This window comes from Aptenodytes patagonicus, chromosome 4, assembly GCF_965638725.1.
Source record: "Aptenodytes patagonicus chromosome 4, bAptPat1.pri.cur, whole genome shotgun sequence".
Taxonomy (NCBI): Eukaryota; Metazoa; Chordata; class Aves; order Sphenisciformes; family Spheniscidae; genus Aptenodytes; species Aptenodytes patagonicus.
Genome location: NC_134952.1, coordinates 47,901,442 through 47,921,337, shown reverse-complemented (window position 1 = coordinate 47,921,337; position 19,896 = coordinate 47,901,442). Strand labels below are relative to the sequence as shown.

General features: G+C 40.4%; 1 protein-coding gene across 1 annotated transcript; it reads right to left on the bottom strand.

Moving 5' to 3' along the window:
* Positions 1–64: 64 nt before the first annotated feature.
* PPID (peptidylprolyl isomerase D) lies at positions 65–16,040 on the bottom strand. Its single transcript, XM_076336608.1, has 10 exons — positions 15,905–16,040; positions 13,842–13,982; positions 13,281–13,387; positions 8,616–8,804; positions 7,722–7,844; positions 5,993–6,099; positions 3,242–3,383; positions 967–1,053; positions 849–891; positions 65–295 (listed from the first exon to the last, which is right to left on the bottom strand). Exons 1-10 carry the CDS (start codon positions 15,987–15,989, stop codon positions 207–209), a joined length of 1,113 nt encoding a protein of 370 aa, XP_076192723.1. The 5' UTR covers positions 15,990–16,040; the 3' UTR covers positions 65–206.
* Between the last annotated feature and the right edge of the window lie 3,856 nt (positions 16,041–19,896).

The window sequence follows — 19,896 nt, the reverse complement described above, 5'->3', positions numbered from 1 at the left end:
ACATGTTAGAAACACACCTGAGTCGCAGAACACAAGTTATTACAGTTTAAAAAGAGAAAACCACTTCACCTTTGAACAGTTTGTCTTTATTATTAGACTTTTGAGTTGTAAACACTGAAAACTGCAGTACAGGGCAAATGAAAGAAGCAGCTCCATTTATCCTTTTGCATGAGTTAGTGCATAGATTTAAAAGTTTAGAAAAAAAATCAAGCAAACATTTTAGCATAAGCTGCCTTCTCTTTCTCCTTTTGGGCTTTTATCTTCTGTTTGATTCTGAGTGTTTCCGTCTGGATAGCTGCTTAAAAAGAAAATCCATGATACAGTTATAGTAATCTCTTTACAGTAGGTCTCCTAATATGTCAAGACCAGGTCACACTGCTGCGACTGCTGTTATTTCATTTAATAGAACTGCATTTAATCTTCTTTTAGGTCAGATACTAGCAGCAGAAAAACCTTGTCCCTTACTTTGTTTCACCTGGTAAGGTAACCAGGTAGAGGAGGGTGAAGCAAGCATAGTGTTGATGCCAACACAGACTTTATGAGCTAAAAATCTTATCCAATTAGACCAGGAAATTAAGGAAGTAAGACCCCTGTGAGAGAGGGAGATGGTTTAAGAGGCATGCTGTTGACCTACATAAGCAAGTTTCCCAGTGCAACAGAAGCATCACTGCTGTATAAAAAGGTTTTCCACCTCAGTGGGTTCTGGGCTCAATACATCAGCGTTTAAGCTGTTAGAAGCCAGCATTCTAGGCATCACACTGGTACGCTTTCCTACTAAATACTACCCTGGTTCTTTGTTACGTTTTTAAGAAAAGTAAAGAATTTATAAAGAAACAGCTTTCTTTTACCTTTGTCTTCAGGGGATATTTCATGAGCCTTTTTAAGATCAGCCTTAAAAGAGAAATATAAATTAATGTTCTGATGAAATATTTAGATTAAAAAAAAATTAAATATTGTGATCATTACCAATGCCTGATCGAGATCTTTTATTCCCTGCCATCCTTGAGCCCGTCTGTAGAGAGCTTTAGTATTTGCTGGATCTATTTTAAGAGCCTGAAATTTAATAAAATTGTCACATTAACATTTCATATACTTCACAGCCTCCCATCTCCACAAATGGCACAGTTCACACCAGCAGACAATCTCCCCAGTTGGTTTGAGGGTAAGCTGTCAAAACATTAACTGTGTAAAAAGGAATGCTATATTGTAGCACACTGAATAGCTAGCTAATCAGTTTTAATACCACTGCACCAGAAGTGGTCTTTTGTGAAGGACAAGCATGGGAGGGTAAAATGGAACTGGGGCGGTGGGGCGAAGAGAGCTGTCAAGGCAAAGGTGTTGCTGCGGTTCAAATTATCCTAGCCTTGAGTCTCACTGTACAGCTCTCTATATTACAGCTCCTTCCTTCACACCAAAAAACCCTCAAATGGCGTCATAAAGAAAACACACAGATTTCCTGTAAAGCTTTTTTCACTGTAGGCTAGAAAGATACATACAAGGCATCCATCTCATGCTTCAGGAACCTTGCCAAGTTCCAGTCATTACGCCTTTTTTGAGCTGAATAGTTTCACTAATGTGTATATGCCAGCTCTAATATGACAATATCAAAATAGGAAACGGAGTGGCTGGGCAAAGAAATTGTTCCACTATTTGATTACTTAAATTATTTTTTCAAAGTACCTCAGTTAATTTGGCTAGCTAGCTGTTTTGGTTTTTTGTCTGTGAAGATCGCATTCTTTTTTCTTATTGCAGATAGTTCTATAGTGTGTCTTTTTTTTATTATTATTTTAAAGAATAAAGTTTCTTAGTGATTTAGAGGAAATGTATTACTCTGGGCGCTCATCCTGATCTGTCTGCTATAAAGCCCAGAGCCTCTTCTGCGTCAAGAATTAGAAAATTATGTGTCTGCATTGTGTATACATAGGTAGCATTCCTTGTTTTTAGCTCGACCATTGTGCTTACAGCTATTTTAAAGCAAGGTTTGTTTGAACAGGTTCAGCCGTTTGTAATTCCTTATTTACACCAAATAACACATGTATTACAGATTGTTAATTTAAATCGCTTTTGGCCTAAGGAAATCGTAAAAGTGAAAGTGTATAGTTTCTCATTAACAATTACCTTGAACTCTACTAGTTAATCTTAGGAAACTGGTGTTCTGATTAAAACACTGATACACTGTTTAACACCTGTTATGAGACGTAAGCTAAATACCTTGCAGAAATCTATTAAGCTGTGGAGTTGCCTTTATCTAACAATTCTGTAATCTTAAAAAAAAGGAAGGGTTTTTTTTTCCACAATGGCAAGTATTATGATTAATAATTTCTATGTGTAACACTTAAAAGCTGTTTCAACTTTCACCGTTTTCTAGCTGACAGATATCACATTACACAGTTTTCCTATTTTTTTTCTTTCCTCATTCCCCATTTGTCCATTCTGAATACAAATAGGTTTATGAAAGTTTTCCATGTGGTAACGCCATCAGCAGGCTAGAAAGCAAGCCAGCTCTCTAAAGACCCCTCACACACAGATCAGCCGAGACTCCTGCTTTCAGCGTGAAGCCCTAGGAGATGCTGCTCAGGATCCTCTGCTAACAGATAAGAGCATTCTTTACTCTGTTTCCTTCAAAAGTTCGGAGTTTTACTGAATTATTTACAGTTTCCTCAAATGTACTAAATTGTGTCGGTATGTCTATGTCACTGTTCCTTTTTTTTTTCTTTAATTCTATTATTTTCAGTGTTTCCATATTTATTGTTCCTTCTTTCTTTCTTTCTTTCTTTCTTTCTTCCTGTTCACTGGTTTCATTTCACCACTAAGCCTACATGAAAGGGCTTTAGTTAGAAATGTCACTTCAATGAATAAAATACAAGACCATCAAATCTAAAAGCAAGTAAGTAAAACGGTTTGTTCATACTAGTCTTCCAGAGAAAAGTATTCCTCTTTCACTGAAGACAGTTTAACTCTTTGTAATACAAAAATTAGCTCTGCAAAACAAACTGACAATGACAGTGTGCATTTTTTCTGGCAGTAAGCAACAGCCCTCTTTTGTTTCTGAGTCATTTCAATTTCAAAACCTGTTAAAAAAGCCATATACTGGAAAGTTAGTAATAACTTCACAATCAGCCTTCTACTTTGCTTACTTTCAAATTATAAGCTTGTCAGAAGACTCAAAAAGCTTTGTAGTTTCAGTCTCCATTTTCTATATAGGCCAATTGTTAATCAAAATACTAATCGTTAAATTTACCTCTGAACAACTTTCAATGGCTCCCTGCCAATCCGACAGTTTTAGTTTACAAGCACCAATGTTTAAAACACAGGTCAAAGCCACAGTCTTCAACTTTGGTTTGTCTGCCTCCTCTGCCGCTGCTTCAGAAGCTTCTACATACCTGCAGAAAAACAGATTTACAAAGAACACGTATTAGTGTTGCAACTTCCGTTTTGTTCTGCCCTTAGCTATTTTTCCAGAGATATGTGCGAACTGGCCTATCCAAACTGTTATTTTTAAAGCAGCTTCAATTCCACTATTACAAATATTTATTAAACTAAATATGTAAGACCTACCCTATAAGACAAAAAAGATGAACTCACTGATGAATGTTTTCCTGTAACTCTTAGTCCTCCACTGAACTAACAGCATTCTTTTTCTTAGACAAATGCACTAGTCTAGATGGCATGAAACCATTAGAATTTATCTCAATGACTTTTTATTCTCAAAAAACACGTTGCTCATCAGTGGCAAAAAGTCAACACCACCACTGCACCTTCCATGTTCATGGGAAGCTTCATCTCTTCTTCCGTTCCCTCAGTAATATTTTAATTAGTTGAGGCATTTATGGCTCAAATTTGAAGCTAACTTTACAAAGTAAAGGAGGGTGGTTTATGGGCATTAGTAACTCCACCTTCTTTCCACTGGCTTCCTTCATGACTTTTTTTCCTGAACTTCAAAACTGACACTGGTTCAGGACTGAGCCACATCATTTACTGCATCTCTGTTTCATAGGCAAACTGCTAGGCAAACTGTATCTCATTCTTCTTAATTTACACTGTGCTAATGCTGTCAGGTTTTTATTTCAAGCGGCAAAGGTCTGTTGTGGATATAAAAGTTCTAACTCTTTTAATGGCCTACTTGATAGAACTTTTGTGGTTTTTATTTAAAAAATAAAAATCATGTTTGCATACATTCACATTTTAAGCACGCCACGATTAATGCAGTCTTTGCAGATCAGTACCTATGTAAGTTCAATTTTTGCATGCCCTATCTTTTGAGTGTTGCATGGTTTGTATACAACTTTGGATCACAGAAATAAGCGACACTTCAAAAGTAAATTAGACATAGTCCCAGTGATTTTTCCACTTGCTGGGCATCATGCAAAAGATGAGAACCAGAAGAGAGAAAAGGGTAAAAAGCTAAGAAGAGTTACAATACAAAACTGTGTTATGTTCAAAACAAACAGAATACACCTTTGATATTCATAAATCACACCAAAACATGAAAGACTGCAACCAGTCTGGAAAAAAAATTAGTTTCCAAGTCAAAGAAATCAGTAAGATGAGTATCAAGGGAGACAACAGGAAGTAATATATTTTTTGACAAAAAAGTGTCAATTCTTACATATAAAATAAATTTTAAAAAACTGGTTAAGCAGCAATAAGACAAGAAAAAGAACAGGTTATAACGGTTACTGTTGGTAAAAAGAAAAAAACCAACATTGCCAGATGGTTTGCTAGGTGAGTTGTACATAAGACATGGGAAATTCCCCGGTAAGAGCTATTCTATTCCTATCAGTTCTGGCGAAGTGCCAGCTAAAGTACACCATCCTACATAAAGTATTAGATTTTAAGATACAGCAACAGGGCATGTCCACAAAACTATGACCTATAAAGAAGAGCTGGAATGATCAGATTTGTTTAGTCTAGGAAAGTTACTATCCTTTTCATCCACGAGGACAAATAAGCACCAAATAGAAGCTGTCTACTCAAACTGGAGGAGCCTTCATTGAGTGTGCTTAAGAGCAAACAAGACAACTAATTGTAAGGGATGGCATAATTGTACCTGATATTTACCTAAGAATGGGGGGAGGAAATGGACAGATACAACACAAAGATCCTTAAAGTTCCATTCCAGCCTTTTTTCAGTATGATTGCTAAAAGGTTTACATAGAAATCCTATTTACTTTGGGGTTTCTGTTGGTCTATGATGGGCTTTTTGAGGGCAGGGGGAGATGTTGCATCTTGGCTTAATATCTGTAATTAAAGGATTCATTTTTATGCTTCAGAAAGACATCGTTTGTTTGAAACCCAGTCAGTTAAAAACTCAGCTGAAGCATTAAATATGCCTGAATTCTTTTTCTTTCATTATTGTTACTGCTAGTTAACCAGTGATCATTAAGAAGGTAGGGATAAAGCTCAGTGTAACTTCAAAAAAAAAAAAAAGTTTTTAGGAGAAATATTAAAGCAAACAGCATGAAAAGAAGAAAGGAGCAGTATGGAAACAAAAGCAGAAAGACCATGATTTTGAAGGCAAGTCTGAATTATACATGGAGTCAGGATGATGGTATGGAGCCTCAGAAAAAATAATAATGAATTAGTAAGTGTCACATTTGGGGGTACTCTCTCTTGAATTTACCAATTTCCTAAACCTACTGTTTTTTAGAAATCAGAAAAAGTATCTCCCTCCTTTCCTGTCCATTAACTACCCTGTATACTATTGTGCTTTTCTTCCCAGTTATGCACCAGCACTGCAAGAGTATTAAAAAAGGAGCCTTTAGTCAGTTCTAAACAATAATTCCTGCCTATAGCTCTTGCCTAGCAATGAGTAGAAGACCTGCTTGAATAAGTAGCTAAAAATCAACCAGATGTTTTCCAGATTCTGAAGGTTCTTTTTTTTTATAAAGACAAGAGCACAGCAACAGGCACTTTTTAAATGCACATATCATTGCTTGATATCAGTATTAATTTGGGTTACAGGAACTACGTGATTGAATGATAGCCTTACCGTAAACTTTTACTATACTTTTTAGCTGCCACTGCCCAATTTTGCGATTTGAAGAAAGTATTTCCTATATTCTTTATGTCTTCTGCTATAGCCACAATCTTGTCAACCTAATAAAATAGATGGAAAATATAAAGTATGAATGTACTTATGACAGAAGTCTTGAATTACTTAATGTTTAACAGTAGGATCCCATGTCCATCTTCTTTCAAAGATTATAAAATCTCAGAATAAAAATATTCCAATTTTAGACAAATACTAGCTTCAAACCACTCCTATAATACTCTCTACTTTATGTAGCAGAATAGTCTGAAAGATTAAATTCCTAATGGGTTTTCTACAGTATAAAGGGTGAGAAAATACCAGAGACAACATAGCAGTTCAACTCTTTCCCCTAAATGCGGCTACCCACACAGAGCTATATATAAAGGTGTTGACCGTTATTCATAGAAGACATGTTAACAATCAAAGTATTCGACCAAGACTGCCTTATTCCCGAGAAAATTTTGTCGTCTGCTTCTCAAGACGGTATTAGTCACCTGAACTCTGCACGCTCTCAAACTAGAAGTCGTATCAACGCAATTCTCCTTCTCTCAAAACACTTAAAACATATATGGAAGGAGAAAAAGAACAACTGCCTGTCTTTATCAAATCCATCATTTCTATTTCCAGAATGGCATACATTTCAAGTGTTAAGTTACTGTTCCAGTGGCAATAAACAGTTTATAACTACTGCTGTCTATACCACAGCTGTCTTAAGCTCTGTCAAATGTATATATTGCCATTTGTAATACTATCAGTTTACACTTCTACCTACTAGAATTAATGACCTTGAAAAAAACTGATCACAGCATGAGACCAATGTCACCGTGGTTTCTGCAGTTAGTTTATATGAACAAGTTTAAAGTTAAAGGAGGCAGACATCTGCCAACTTCAGTTCTGAACCACAGCAAATGCTATCCAAAAACATTTTCACAAGTTGAAGTGCTTCTCAATAGCCAGATGCAAGGAGTTTCTGGTTTCTAGCTGTAATGGGTTTTTTACTATTCTATTTCTCATTCTGTATGTGGAATCTACACATGCAGCCCCTTTTTTTCCCTCCCACAAATCACTGTTTGATTTACACAGTTTGTCTACTTCACTTCCATGATAAAGTAAAAACCTGCAGAAGAGCTGCTTTCACCAGTCTGCTCCCTAATTCTCATCAACAGATCTTCCTTCAGTTTGAACAACCTGAAAAGCAAACAACTACTTGGAGTTGAGAATGACTAGCTCTGATGTAGTAAAAATCTTTTAAAAAGGTTGATCCTTTATTATTTCTAGTGAGGCAAATCTTTTTAAGGGTGGATATTTAAAAAGTTGCACAGAAAAAGCGTGTAGGTACAACATTAAGTTAGTCATCTGCAGGATGGAGTTCTAGTCATTGCAATTTGTCACTACAGCACAAACAAAAGTAAAAAGAAACAACAGAAAAAAAGTAAGTGTAATAATTGTAAGTAATTGTGGTTTTAGTTACTGGGGAAAAAAATCAGCTGCAATTAGCACTGAGAAAAAGTGATAGCAATCCCCTCCCACAGCATTCTCTTTCCTAAAATTGAATGTCACCATTTAATCAGGACCTTGATTGATTCTTAAGAAAAAAGGCTTAGTGAACATTATCACAGACACCATGTAACTCAGATTACCTATAAGTCTTGCATTCTGTAAAATACCTTAAAAGAAAAATACTTACATCTTTCAAGTCTATATCTGAATCTTCAGGAAAATCTGGATAAGCATCTCCAGACCCATCCTGGGGAACAATTCCCCAGTCATCTCCTTCCTTTAGCTCTCCACATTCCGCAATGACGCACAACTGAAAAAATAAAGTGTAAATAGCAGCATTGCTTATTAAGACAGTTTCCCCAAAATAAGCTACTCTGAAGTTCAGTAAGAATGCTTTTTCATCTGTTGTTTGGGTGCACTGAGTTCAGAAACCCATCACGTCATTAGCCTATCCTCATCAAAAGGCTTTTATCACAGAACGTGTTGCCTTCAGAGGAGCAGCATTCCAAAAACACCATACCCATGCTCCACGGAGAGGCTGGAAGAGGAACTGGCAGCAAGCTGAGCTGCAGCAAAACACAAGACATGGAAGGTTCTACTACATGAGAAGACGGTTCTTTCTTAAACTGCCAAATCTTTTAAAGTTACAGAGGTATTAATTGTTCAAACAACCACAAACTGACATGACCTACACACCGATTGCTCTTCCAGAAATACGACGACTTCCGACATAAAATTCGTAAGAATTACATATCACTTAGGTAGGGTTGTGAATTCCACCTTTTAATTTCACCACCCATCCTACACTTCTAGCTGTGCATTTCCACCTTCACCCTGGTAAAGGCTTCCACCCTCACAGCTGTGCTGAACAATAAATCAGTTCTTTGTGCAGGGGAAATTTACAGCAAAAGAACAAAAGCCTCTTAACAAGGACAGTAAAATGGAAATTAACACTGTTAGTAAAAATAACTGGCTAACATTTAATAGTTCTAAATATTACACCAAGCATTTAGAAGAAATGAATATACATCATATAACGGAAGAACAAACAACATCCGTAAGGGCTTTGGATTTTGTTTACCTTAGCAGGATTTTCTCCTTTTACTTCAACGTTTTCTAATATTTTAACTACACCCATTCCTTTGATCACTTGGCCAAACACCACGTGTTTCCCATCCAGGTGAGAAGTAGGCACCGTTGTAATAAAGAACTGAGAGCCATTAGTACCGGGTCCTGCATTTGCCATGCTCAGCAGCCCTGGTTTATCATGCTGCATTGGGGAAAAAAAATCACCACCAACGTATAAAAGATCTGTTATAAAACCATACATAAGATTCTGTAAGGCAATTAATATATATAGCAAGGACAGCCATAATGACAACTTGGTAAACGACACAGTTGCATACAGTTGGTTGGCAACTAATTTTACCTATCATGACTGAAGAGGGCAAATGCCCAGCTCTGCATCTTTACTTGCCACCTAGCAGTCCAGCAAGCAGAACCACATGTGTGACTTGATGCTGTAACAACATCTGTCTGCTTCTTGTACACTCGATCCCCTGCACAGCTGCTGAGTTTAAACAGATCACCTGAGAGACATGTGAAGTTCCTCGCTGGATTATTCAAGACCACTGGCCTCCAGAAACAAAGCTAAACATCACTTAAACCAACTTTAATGTTACACTGTCAAGATGGGTACGTATTGTTAATTTTATAAGGGCTACTCACACAAAGTATGTTATAGAACTGTGGGTTTTAGGGGACCATGGTCTTTATCATTTAAAGACTGGTGGGTTTTTTTTTAACTCCGTCACTTTCCTAGAGAGGCAGTTTTTATTCTGTTGGGATTTTTAACCATCTAATTATTTTGGCTCATGCTACCAGGCCACAAACTAACAAAAATTTATTAAACAGCCCAACATGAGAAGATACTGTTTATCTTGTTTCCCGTAAGTACTTTTTCTTTCTTTGAAATAAGAATTATCTTGCTCCATCACGCAGATTATTTCATTTTCACTTGTACTGCAAAAATGTACTTTCCATATGTTATCAATCTCTTGTTAAACTGGCATGACACAGCCATTAAGGTACTATTCTCCCCAAGTTGATCTGGTTATTAAGTGCAAAGAACTCTGTTTAACGTAAGTCAGTATGTTATACCAAGACACTGGTCCATGTCTGAAGCATGCAAGCTGTGGTATTCCTAAGAAACTTGATACTGTGGGGAGGAGGGGGGGGGGGAAGTATGACAGCACAGAAGAGACGGAAGCAGAAACTGCTGTAAAGTAGACCTCGGAGCTCGACGGGAGATTGATTAGTTTGAGACAACAGTCTGAGACAGCTGTATTTAAGCATCTGGTCTGTCCCTATAGCCTCTACCGCTTTGAAGAACCTGTTGTTTTGAAAACTGTTCTCCGACACGGTGTTTGGATATCCATGGTGGTAGAGAGAACTCCTTGCCTGAGGTGTTCATCTGGTCATATGGCACAATGAGTCAGAATCTTTCAACCAGGATTTGGGTCAGGAACTCTGGGAAAAGGTTCTATAGCTGAGAGCTAGAATTGCATCTAGCCAACAGAAAGCTACTGGAATAATCTTGGCTTTGTCTTTTCTAATCTTGAAACTCATCCTGGGAATCAGAGATGGCAAATGACAGAGAGGAAGCCTGTGTTCCACAGCAAGAGAAGGCATCTGGTAGCAAGCCTGCAGGAATACAGCCTCCAAAACAAACATTTGACATTTTGCATCGTAGCTGCTGGCAAACAAGTTAATCAGAAGGGTTCCCCCATAGGAGATTTTTGCAAATACCATTTGAGGCTGGTCACTGATTCACTGTCCAAGAGGCAGAGTAAGACCTGTACATCTTTTTTTTTTTTCTTTTCAATTACAACTAATGCTAGACAGCAATAGTTTGTAAACAAAGAGCCAAGTAACAATAAGCTCTGGTGTTGCCTTACACCTGCAGGTTTACCTTTTCTCTGTAAAGATTTGGAGGACAAGTGGGAAAGTTATGGACAGCAGTCTGGTGGCTCCGATCTTCACACTTACATGCAACCCCATTTCGTTTGGGACCAAGTCTCAACATTAGTCCCATGATGAGTGCCTATTTATAAACAAAACTATTGTCACTCATGCATTTTCTTGCCATGAGTGTTTTGAAAAACACTGCAGATAGATAGAGTGTCTTTCCTGTGACAGTTTCTGCTTGTCATTTTGTAAACTTATAAAGTAAAAAAGTCCGGACAAAATCAGATTCTCTGACAGATTCAAGGCTTGCAAAACTATGCCACAGTAACAACACTGCTTGAAGACTGGGTAAGTTGGGTGTTCCACAACAGCACAGCCATTAGTGACACCAAAAAAAGCCTAGTGGGATTAATCTGACATGGTAAGCTCACTACTGACAAAGTCTTGCAGCAATAAGCTGCAGGAAACCATACAAACAACACAAGAACAAACAGGTAGCACCAGTGTCCTCAAGTGTCAACAAAAACAACTCGTTGTTGTCCAAGACAGTGGTTTGAGGACACTTTGCAGGACTGCTTGATTAAGAGCAAGATCCAGTGAATTTCTACATAGTAGAGGCATTTTAACTCCCACTAAAATCCTAACATACTTGGCCAACAAATGATGGGAATTGAGCTCCCAGACCCTGTACAAGATCCAAGTGAGTTCTTCAAATCACCCCTGGCACATTGACAACTTTTGTTACAGCTGAGCAGTCAGAGAAGTACAGAAAGGAGGATCATCTGCATTCCATTCATAATTACCTCCAGATCTTACTTGACAGTACAACCAAAAAAAGTAACGATGACACAAAGTCTCCTTCTTCAGGGAGCTAGAGATCCTGTGGCAAGGACGAATGCAGAAGAGTAACTTTAAGCAGCAGTGCTATGGGCACCACCATAGCAAGTGTCAGACTTCAGAGAACATCTCTCACAACTGTAATTAACTCTATGATGAATGCTGGAGCTACATTTCCAGCTATTGCTCCGAACTTGGTAATGGACTTTGACGCCTGATTAGTGGAGGACTGCCATATTTTCTTTTCCTAAAATACTGTTTGGAGGCAAGCACAATTGCAGTCAGGGCTTTGTTTTAACCACGGGACAACGATGTCTGCAAGTTTTTTAGTCAGTGTTGTTGAGGAGTCATTCATATGCTGTCACATAATAACATGATATGAAAATGGTTAATTGTTACACCTACAGCAGCGGGTGTCCTGGCTGTTGTAAGGGGTACTTGCAGAACATGGTATTTTTGTTGTTTCCAAGTGGTACTCCCACCCAGGTTCAAGATGCGATTACTGATAGTTCAAGCACAGGGGATTTTTTCCAGCCACACAGCCCTTTATGTATAGCTGAGAACACAGGTGAGCATTCAGGACAATTATTATGGTTGCCACTTTTCTCCAGAATAGCTAAGTCTGCTAGTCAAAAAATGTAAGCCACAGTGTACAGGTAATACTTCAATTTGGAGATCTTCAAATACTGTCTAAATTGTAGGCTTAAAGTACACAGACCTGCTGTACGGTATGGTGAAAAGCAGACTTATTCCCTTTCTGGAATACCCGTTTTTAAAGAAAGGTAGAACTAAAATGCTTAAAAAAAAAGATTTAAAAATACAGAAGGCAAACATTTCTTCTTCAAAAGCATAAAAAATAAGTCAATCTTATGTCAAAAGACAGACCTTGGAGGCATCAGCTGCATTTGATTTCGATGACAAAGAGAAGCCTGAAGAATGGTAATGGACATTTTGAAGGTTATGCCTTTGCAAAAGAAACAAAAGGCACAGGACATATCCTAAGAAAACTGTTGTTCAAAAACTGTACTTGTTAGGTTGCGTGTGTAAAGCACATGCACCTGCAGTCTTCCTGGTGTCACAAGGTGTTGATTTCGAGGACAAAGACAGTTTTGAAACTTTCTACTCTCGCAGCACAGCTCCCTCCTCTCTTCCCACAGCCGGGCTGACAAAACTGCTGGTGGGACTGCACTAATGGTTGCTAGTAATGAAATAGTGAGCTCTGATACAGGAGTGGGAATAAGTAATGGGAGGAGCAGGAATTTCTGCCATCAAAGCCAGCATCTCTTAAAATGACATCCTCAAATCGAGACCGTTGCGTATTCAAAAACTTCCTTTGTTCACAGCACATTTTTCCAACATTTTGGGTGAAAAAAAGCCATTCATAAACAGCCTTTTACTTCTCATATCATTGAAAGTAACTGTAGCAGGGAAAATGCCTTCTTTTAAATTTTCCTTTGGATTAATTCTGCAATCTACCATGGATTCCCCACTTCTTAAGAAAGGTATTTCTCACATCTCATCTTATGAATGTTATTGGTATATGAAAAAAAAAAGCCTAAAATCCATTTAATGCTAACATACTGTGTATGCTGCAGAGTGACAAAATTTGCCACTCTTTTAAAATAATATCCCTACTTCGATGAGAAGTAAAACATTGTTTCAAATGAATTTCTGATGGTGCAATTTAAAAGAAAATTTAACCTATGGTTGTCTTTGTCTTAATGAGGTTGACCTCATTTTGTATGTATTCATATATGTACTTGTTCTGTATTCAACAAAGACTTTAATGACAAACTCATTTGGGGCTTTTTTGCTGCATTCTTTCCACTGCTTAAAAATACATTAACCTTGGCCTAAAGAGCGCTAATTCTGAACTTGAAGAAAAATAAACGTCGCTGAAACTTAAAAAAACTGAATACAATTAGTATCTTCAATAGAGTACCTTATAATGAAAGTTTTCATCTTCAAATTTTTCACCATATATACTTTCTCCACCTGTGCCATTTTGGTTTGAGAAATCTCCACCCTGGACCATAAATTGCTTAATAACTGTAAAAGAAAATATTTATAAAATATAGCAGCAAGGCAGGAAAGGCACAAAGAAAAACACTCAGAGATGAAGAGCAATTCTTGTCACCAGCACCTACACCTAAACAAAACCAAAAACCACCGTTTATTTATCAAGTGTCCCCTAAGTAATCCTTTTCAGTTAAGTGGACATCACTTGATATTTAATTCTTTACCCGAAATCCACTTCAACCTATTCACAACTCATAGTAAACTAGTTTTACTATTACTAACTTACTAATAAATTTATAATTTACTATTGTCAATGCATGGTAAGAACACCTAGTCATTAGGAGGATCAAAAAGTCAAAAACTTAGTTTCAGTCAAGTTATTTCTTAAACAAGAGCTCCAAAATATTATTTAACAGTATTTCAAATACTGATCATGGAGGACTTCTGTTACCAACAGGAAAGCAGAGGATTTCATAGAACTTACTTCTGTGGAAAGGGCACCCTTTATAATGGAGACGTTTTCCAGTGGTAGGCCCTGTTCCTTTCTCTCCTGTACATAATGCACGGAAATTTTCAGCAGTTTTAGGTACAACATCGGCAAATAATTCAAAGACAATGCGTCCAACTGAAATGACAGAGAATGAGACATATTTTTAAGTTCCGTCCTTGGCATAGTGACGTGCTGAGCATTACAGGGCAAAGGAAATTAATGTTTCAGACTTGATTATTTTTATTTAGATTAATATTAAATTTACATTTTGGGGTTGTTCCATGGCAATCGCTGGCAGAGTTACATTAGGTTTTTAGCAAGGTTATTACCAACAATGAATTCCACTATCAAGAATAACTTAGGGGGAATAAAGACAGGTTCTGCTAAAAACTACCAAAAATGCCAAATGTGTTTTCTGCCAAAAAAATGTGCATGGGAAATCACACACATATATTAAAGCCAAATTATGTATTTTAACATGCATACTTATTTTATGTCTATTTTAACATACATACATAGCTTGTTCAATCAAAAACAGATACAGTAAAAAAAAGAGTGGTTTGTGGAGACTTTTATTTGATCAAAAAGCTTATGCCAAACATGTACACCAACCTTACTCCTCATTCTCTTAAACCCCAATTTTACTAAGACACAGTAATACTTAACGTGCATATGAATAATGGCTATTTATAGTTACAGACACTACAAGCAATTGTTAAATCAAAAAAATGTACGTTTTAACAAAAGGAAGTGAAACCTGACTAGCTAACAGAACCTGTAATAATCGATAAATGGATTCTGTGTCAAATTCTCATCTTTTCACAAACTGGCTTCTCAGAGAGCTATTTCTCACTCCTAGCAGCTGCCGTCAGTTGATGCTCCCATTTTCTCATCAGCCTCACAGTCAATTAGTTAACATAACTTCACTCTACCGGAAGCTAAATGTAAATATATTAATTCTAATTAATACAGGAATGAAAACAAATTAGACAACTGAAAGTCAATAAAAGGGAAATCATCTTACAGCCTTTCTTCTTTTATTCGAGTAGAATGAATAAATGAGAGGCAGTATCTTGACAAAAAGGCGGCATCTATCTTCACCCATGCAAATTTTGAAAACCTATGCTTTCAAATATTACCCCAGCTTCCATGTTGTTGTTTTCTTATTTCATTTTGACCTTTTGCCCAGATTTTCGAATGACCTCTGGCAACACAGACGATGCAAAGAGAACAACCAGGACCGCCGATTTGCCTGACCTTTTACCTCTGCAGGCCACCACTGCCTGGCGCACCCCAGGCCGGCTGTGGCACCTCCCCAAGTCATGGCGGGGGGGCCAGGGCTTGAAGCCAGGAGTCGCAGCCTGACAAGTGGGTGGCTCCGATCGAGGCCGAGCTCGGCACACCGACAGCACGTGGACTTAAGTACGCGCGTAGGAGCAGGCCGCCGCCATAGGTACGCCCGGGAGCTACATGGTGCGGGGCGCTATGCCCCTCTGCTACGCTCGGTAGGGCGAGGCTGCACGGGAACGTGTTGCAGGAGGTCACTGATGGCGGTATATGTACCTGCTCCCCTGCATCACCCACGGATATTTCTCTCAGCTGGGAAGCCAATGGAATGGGGTGCCTATGCAGCCATGTTGCCTTTCTCTCCATTTTCCTCGGGCCTGTTCGTTCTGGCAGGGAAACCTCAGAGGGAACCCGCAGGGCCCCGCGGGGAGGCCCCCTCCCGCCCCACAGGAGGCCCGTTCGCGGCGGGGCCGCGTTTCTCCTCCTCCCCGGCGCCGAGTGTGTGTGCTCGCAGCCCGCGGGGACAGCGCCCGGCCCGGCGCGGCGCCCCCGGAGCTCAACGGTCCCTGCCCGTCGAGAACGTTCCGCCCCGCGGCCCGGGCCGGGCACGAGCCGCGCCGCTGCCGCCCTCTCCCCGCCGCCCGGCCCGGGCCCCGCGCGTTCCGCACAAGGCTGCCCCGGCCCTCCCGCCCCCGGCCCTGGCCCCGGCCCCACCGCGCGGGTCTCGCCCGGGTCCCCGCCGCGAGGGCCCCTTCCCGCCCCCTCCCCACCTCGCTCGCCCCCGATGTCCACATCGAAGAAGGTGCGAGGGTTGCAGGGCTTGCTGGGCCGGGCGAGAGGGGACGGGTGCGACATATCGCAGCTGCCCGCTGCCGCGGTAGCTCCGCCTGCTCGGCCGCCCGCGATTCCTGCCGCCGCGGGGTCGGGGCCGCTCGCCGCTCCTCCCACCGGCGGGGGCGGGCGGGTGGCGGAGCGGGCCGCGGCCGCCGAGGGGAAAGAAACCTGCCCGCGAGCTAATGGCGGCGCGGGCCGTCGCTGTCAGGCGAGGCTGAAGGAGCGTGGCCGGGCTGGGCGCCTCGGCCGGCAGCGCGGGGGGGGCGGGTGTGTCGCGGCCGTCTCTCGGTGCCCCCGGCATGGCCACGCACCGCGCTCCGAGGCGCCGGGCGGCAAAGCCGCCCGCGGTGGCGGCCTGCGGAGCGCGGGGTGCCGCACGGCGGAGCCAGGGTCCCGCAAATGGCGGCGGAAAGGTCTGTCTCTGCGTCCTGCCTCTAAGCAGCCTTAAATGACTCGGAGATAGTCTGCAAGGAAAATAGGTTTCTTTCTTGAGGATGTATGTGTATACAGAAGGCCGGGAAAGCCCGGTAAGGAGAGGGATTTTTGATTTTGCCTGGGTTTATGTTTTCTGAGAGAAATGCAGGCTTTGTGAAAGGCTGTGACCCATGGAAAAATGGGCAAATTGTCAAAAATTACTATCACCACATAAATGTTTAGAAATACTGAGTAACTCCAGGCTTCTTAAGGTCTGAAAACAAATGTGTTTCTTCCCAAAGTATGAATATCACGATAATTGCTCTTTCAGCCACTTGTGCTGACCAAGGGATGTGAAAACCATCAACAGACTTTGTTGGGGCTCCTCAAGGTGCGGAATTCCCACGGAGATGAATGGTCAACATGGCCACATCCTGTGCTCACTGGCATCATGAAGGCAAGGTGTGCGTTGAGGCAAAAGCAGAAGGGGCAGAAGAGTGCTGGGCTCTGATTCTTGCAAACTTACAGTCCTTCTGGGAATGCTGCTGATCAAAATGAGCCTCTCTATTCCTTGGACTTCTCTAATCCACCCCAGAAACCTCTACATTCATTCTTTGATTCGTTGTATCCTCCATAGGCTTTCTCCTCTAATTCATGTCATCTTTATATGTTTGGACTTGAGGCTCATCAAGCTGGTTTTCATCTCTCTCTCAGTATGTTCTCAATATTAGACGTGTCAGAGGGCAGTTGTAATTCCCAGATTGAAAGAAAAGATAAAGTAGCATTAATATTAATAACTGCAGTCCATATACTACATCGTGATCATTCCCACAGCCTCTGTACAGATGTTGGATAGAAGAGGTGATCAGCACCAAGTGCTGTTGCATATTGCATCTGGGAACCCTTAACAGAAGGAAAAGCCATCTGCTACCATCTGGGAACACTTAGCGAGGAATCAGTGGAACCACGCTCAGGCATTTCACTCTCTGATCCAGGTCATGCAGCTGTGTCAGGGATTTCACATGCTCCACAATGTCAAAGGCCACCAGAGCTTTGAGTCATCTGTAAGTCACCACGCATCTGGCCACAGTCACTGGCTGATACATTTTTATTCTTACGCTTAGCATAGGTGAGGTGCAGTGGCGTAGAGAAGTGATCTCAGTGAGGCAGTTGTTAGCCAAGCAGGTACAGTCTGGAAGAGATTTCTTTAGCAGACATCAGAGTAAAGTGCGTCTTGTTGGTGTGTGTCCCCCGCAAGAGCTGTTGGCAGCTTCCTCTCAGGAAGAAGTAGTGATTCATTCTTCCAGGAGCAGGCTTATGCAGTCCCTGCAGTTTTTTTTCCTGGCCAAGTTGGAACAGTCTAGATTCTAGGTTAGTAATTCATATTACAGTAGTTGCTTGGAAGTCCCTATGTGCAAGGTACTTTAGAGGTACAAAGAAAGAGGCAAGTCCTGTGCTAATTTGGAGATGTGAGGTGAACAAGAGGGAGATTAAGCAACTTTCTCAGTGTCAGTAGGAGATTCTGGAAAATATGAGAGGTGAATGAATATCTCCCAAGCACTGCCGTAGCATAATTACTATACGTATTAATTTATAGTCATTGACAGATTGTAAAAAACAAGTATAGTGTGACTTTTTCTGCACATACAGCTTTGGCTACCCAGTAAAATTAGTTTGAGTATTATCATCAGATAAACATGTGTTGGGCGTGCTAAGAACACGGTCTCCCCTCCATCAAGTGCATCATATTTGCTGGAGTATGACACTCCAGCCTAACTGAACTCAAAGAACAGTCAGAGAAAGAGATGTGGATCTTCTATGTCCAGCCAGTAATAAAATCTTAGTTTTCACCTCTTCTTCCCTCCCTGATTAAAGAAGCTATCATTGATGAATGCATAGAAATGCATATATCATTTAAAACTTGTACTCTGAAGGAAGATACAATAAGCAAATTTATTTCATAATCATTCTAGCCTGTCAAATAGCATTCACGAAAGAATAAAGTGTAAAATAAAGATTATTTATAATTGTTGCTGATTGTGTAAGATGGGCAAATATGTACACATTCAGACTAGGATTTTTTGCTTTTTGTTTAATTTTCTTGCTCTCTTTTTCACCTCTGAATCTGTATTTGACACTGTGAAGAAAATACAAGCTTAAAAATGTTCGTTCCACCAAAAGGTGAGTGCATTGGCTCAGTGCAGAACTGCCTTGTCTAAGGATATTAAAAGCCATTTTGGTTTGTATAGGAGTAATCGTATGTTCGTGGGGTTTTCACTGGACTGAATTGTAGCTTCAGAATATGGTCCAGTGGAGTACTGATGGGATCCACCTGACAAGCGACTGAAACACATACCTCACCAGCTTTTCAGAACAGCGATGAAGAAGCTTCCAATGTGCAATTTTTTGGTAACAGTCTTGGTAAGGATGCTTTCACTGCTTGCTGTGAAATAGAGCAGCCACGCAGCCTTTCCTCTGCCGTGTGACACACAGGGTGCATCATGTGCTAGTCCCATGTGACCTGGCACATCAAGTATGTCACCTTCATGAGAGAGACAGGAGAGAGAGAAATAAATCTGTTTTCTCATCATCAGGCTTATTGTTCCCCATCTGCACCAACTCTTTTTCTGCATAAAGCTGAATAAAGAGGTCCCAGATTAAACCCGTACTGAGCAGTTACTGACTCTGAGCTGATTCCTCTAAGCTGAACTGAAATACAATGTTAAACAATGAAAGAACCATATGTTCTTGTCTCAGGATGTTTTAAAAAGAAAATTGTCTACACAGAGCTGACATAATATGACAGAAATTGAAAGAAAAGTCATGCATTTACTCATCACTAACTTTCAGATATGCTGATCCCTAAAGAAATGGTTTAGCTAAGAACCAAGCAAAAATAAGCAGACTTTTTAGCTATATATTTTAGCTCTGCTTAGAACATGTTTTAGAGGCAAATAACCAGAGTAGCATTTAGGACCTCGGGACACGAGGAGGCATGGCAGAGAGTGCCTGTGACTTCTGGTAACAGTACAAACCATGGCTTGCAAGGAGAGGCCCAAAGTGTTAGCTAGCTGTTGGCCACTGTTGCCGCAGTCCTGATGTGGGATGTCGGTTTTGTTGCTAAATTCCTGCCCTCACTTTTGATACAAATGTATGTCCTGTATATTACTGCAATTTCATGTAAATGTGTAATTCTGTTTATCATAGTTATCACCAACAGGTATTAAAATAGCAGTTATGATGACTGCATTTTTTATTACGTAGAAAGCCTTTTTGGTCTGCATCTAATGTGGGTAGGATGGAGGCCAAGGTGAACTACATCAGGATGGATTTAAAGGCAAGAGTGCGACCAGCAAATAGTAAGTCCCACAACGGATTTCACCATTGAAAATCTGGGACATGAGGATTTCCAGTTAGGCTTTGGATGGAGTCCTGGGCAGGAGGCTCAGAAATACAATCTACCAATGCTAACAACTCTGTTGTAGAGAGGAGCCAAACCAGGTTCTAAACAAGT

What these genes read in the sequence shown, in the direction of transcription:
- PPID (XM_076336608.1), bottom strand. Translation starts at nt 15,989, where the DNA reads ATGTCGCACCCGTCCCCTCTCGCCCGGCCCAGCAAGCCCTGCAACCCT. An exon ending in ATGAAAACTTTCATTATAAG is followed by an intron (nt 8,805 to 13,280) that starts GTACTCTATTGA and finishes TCCCCAATGCAG; the next exon opens with CATGATAAACCAGGGCTGCT. An exon ending in CAGATATAGACTTGAAAGAT is followed by an intron (nt 6,100 to 7,721) that starts GTAAGTATTTTT and finishes CTATTTTATTAG; the next exon opens with GTTGACAAGATTGTGGCTAT.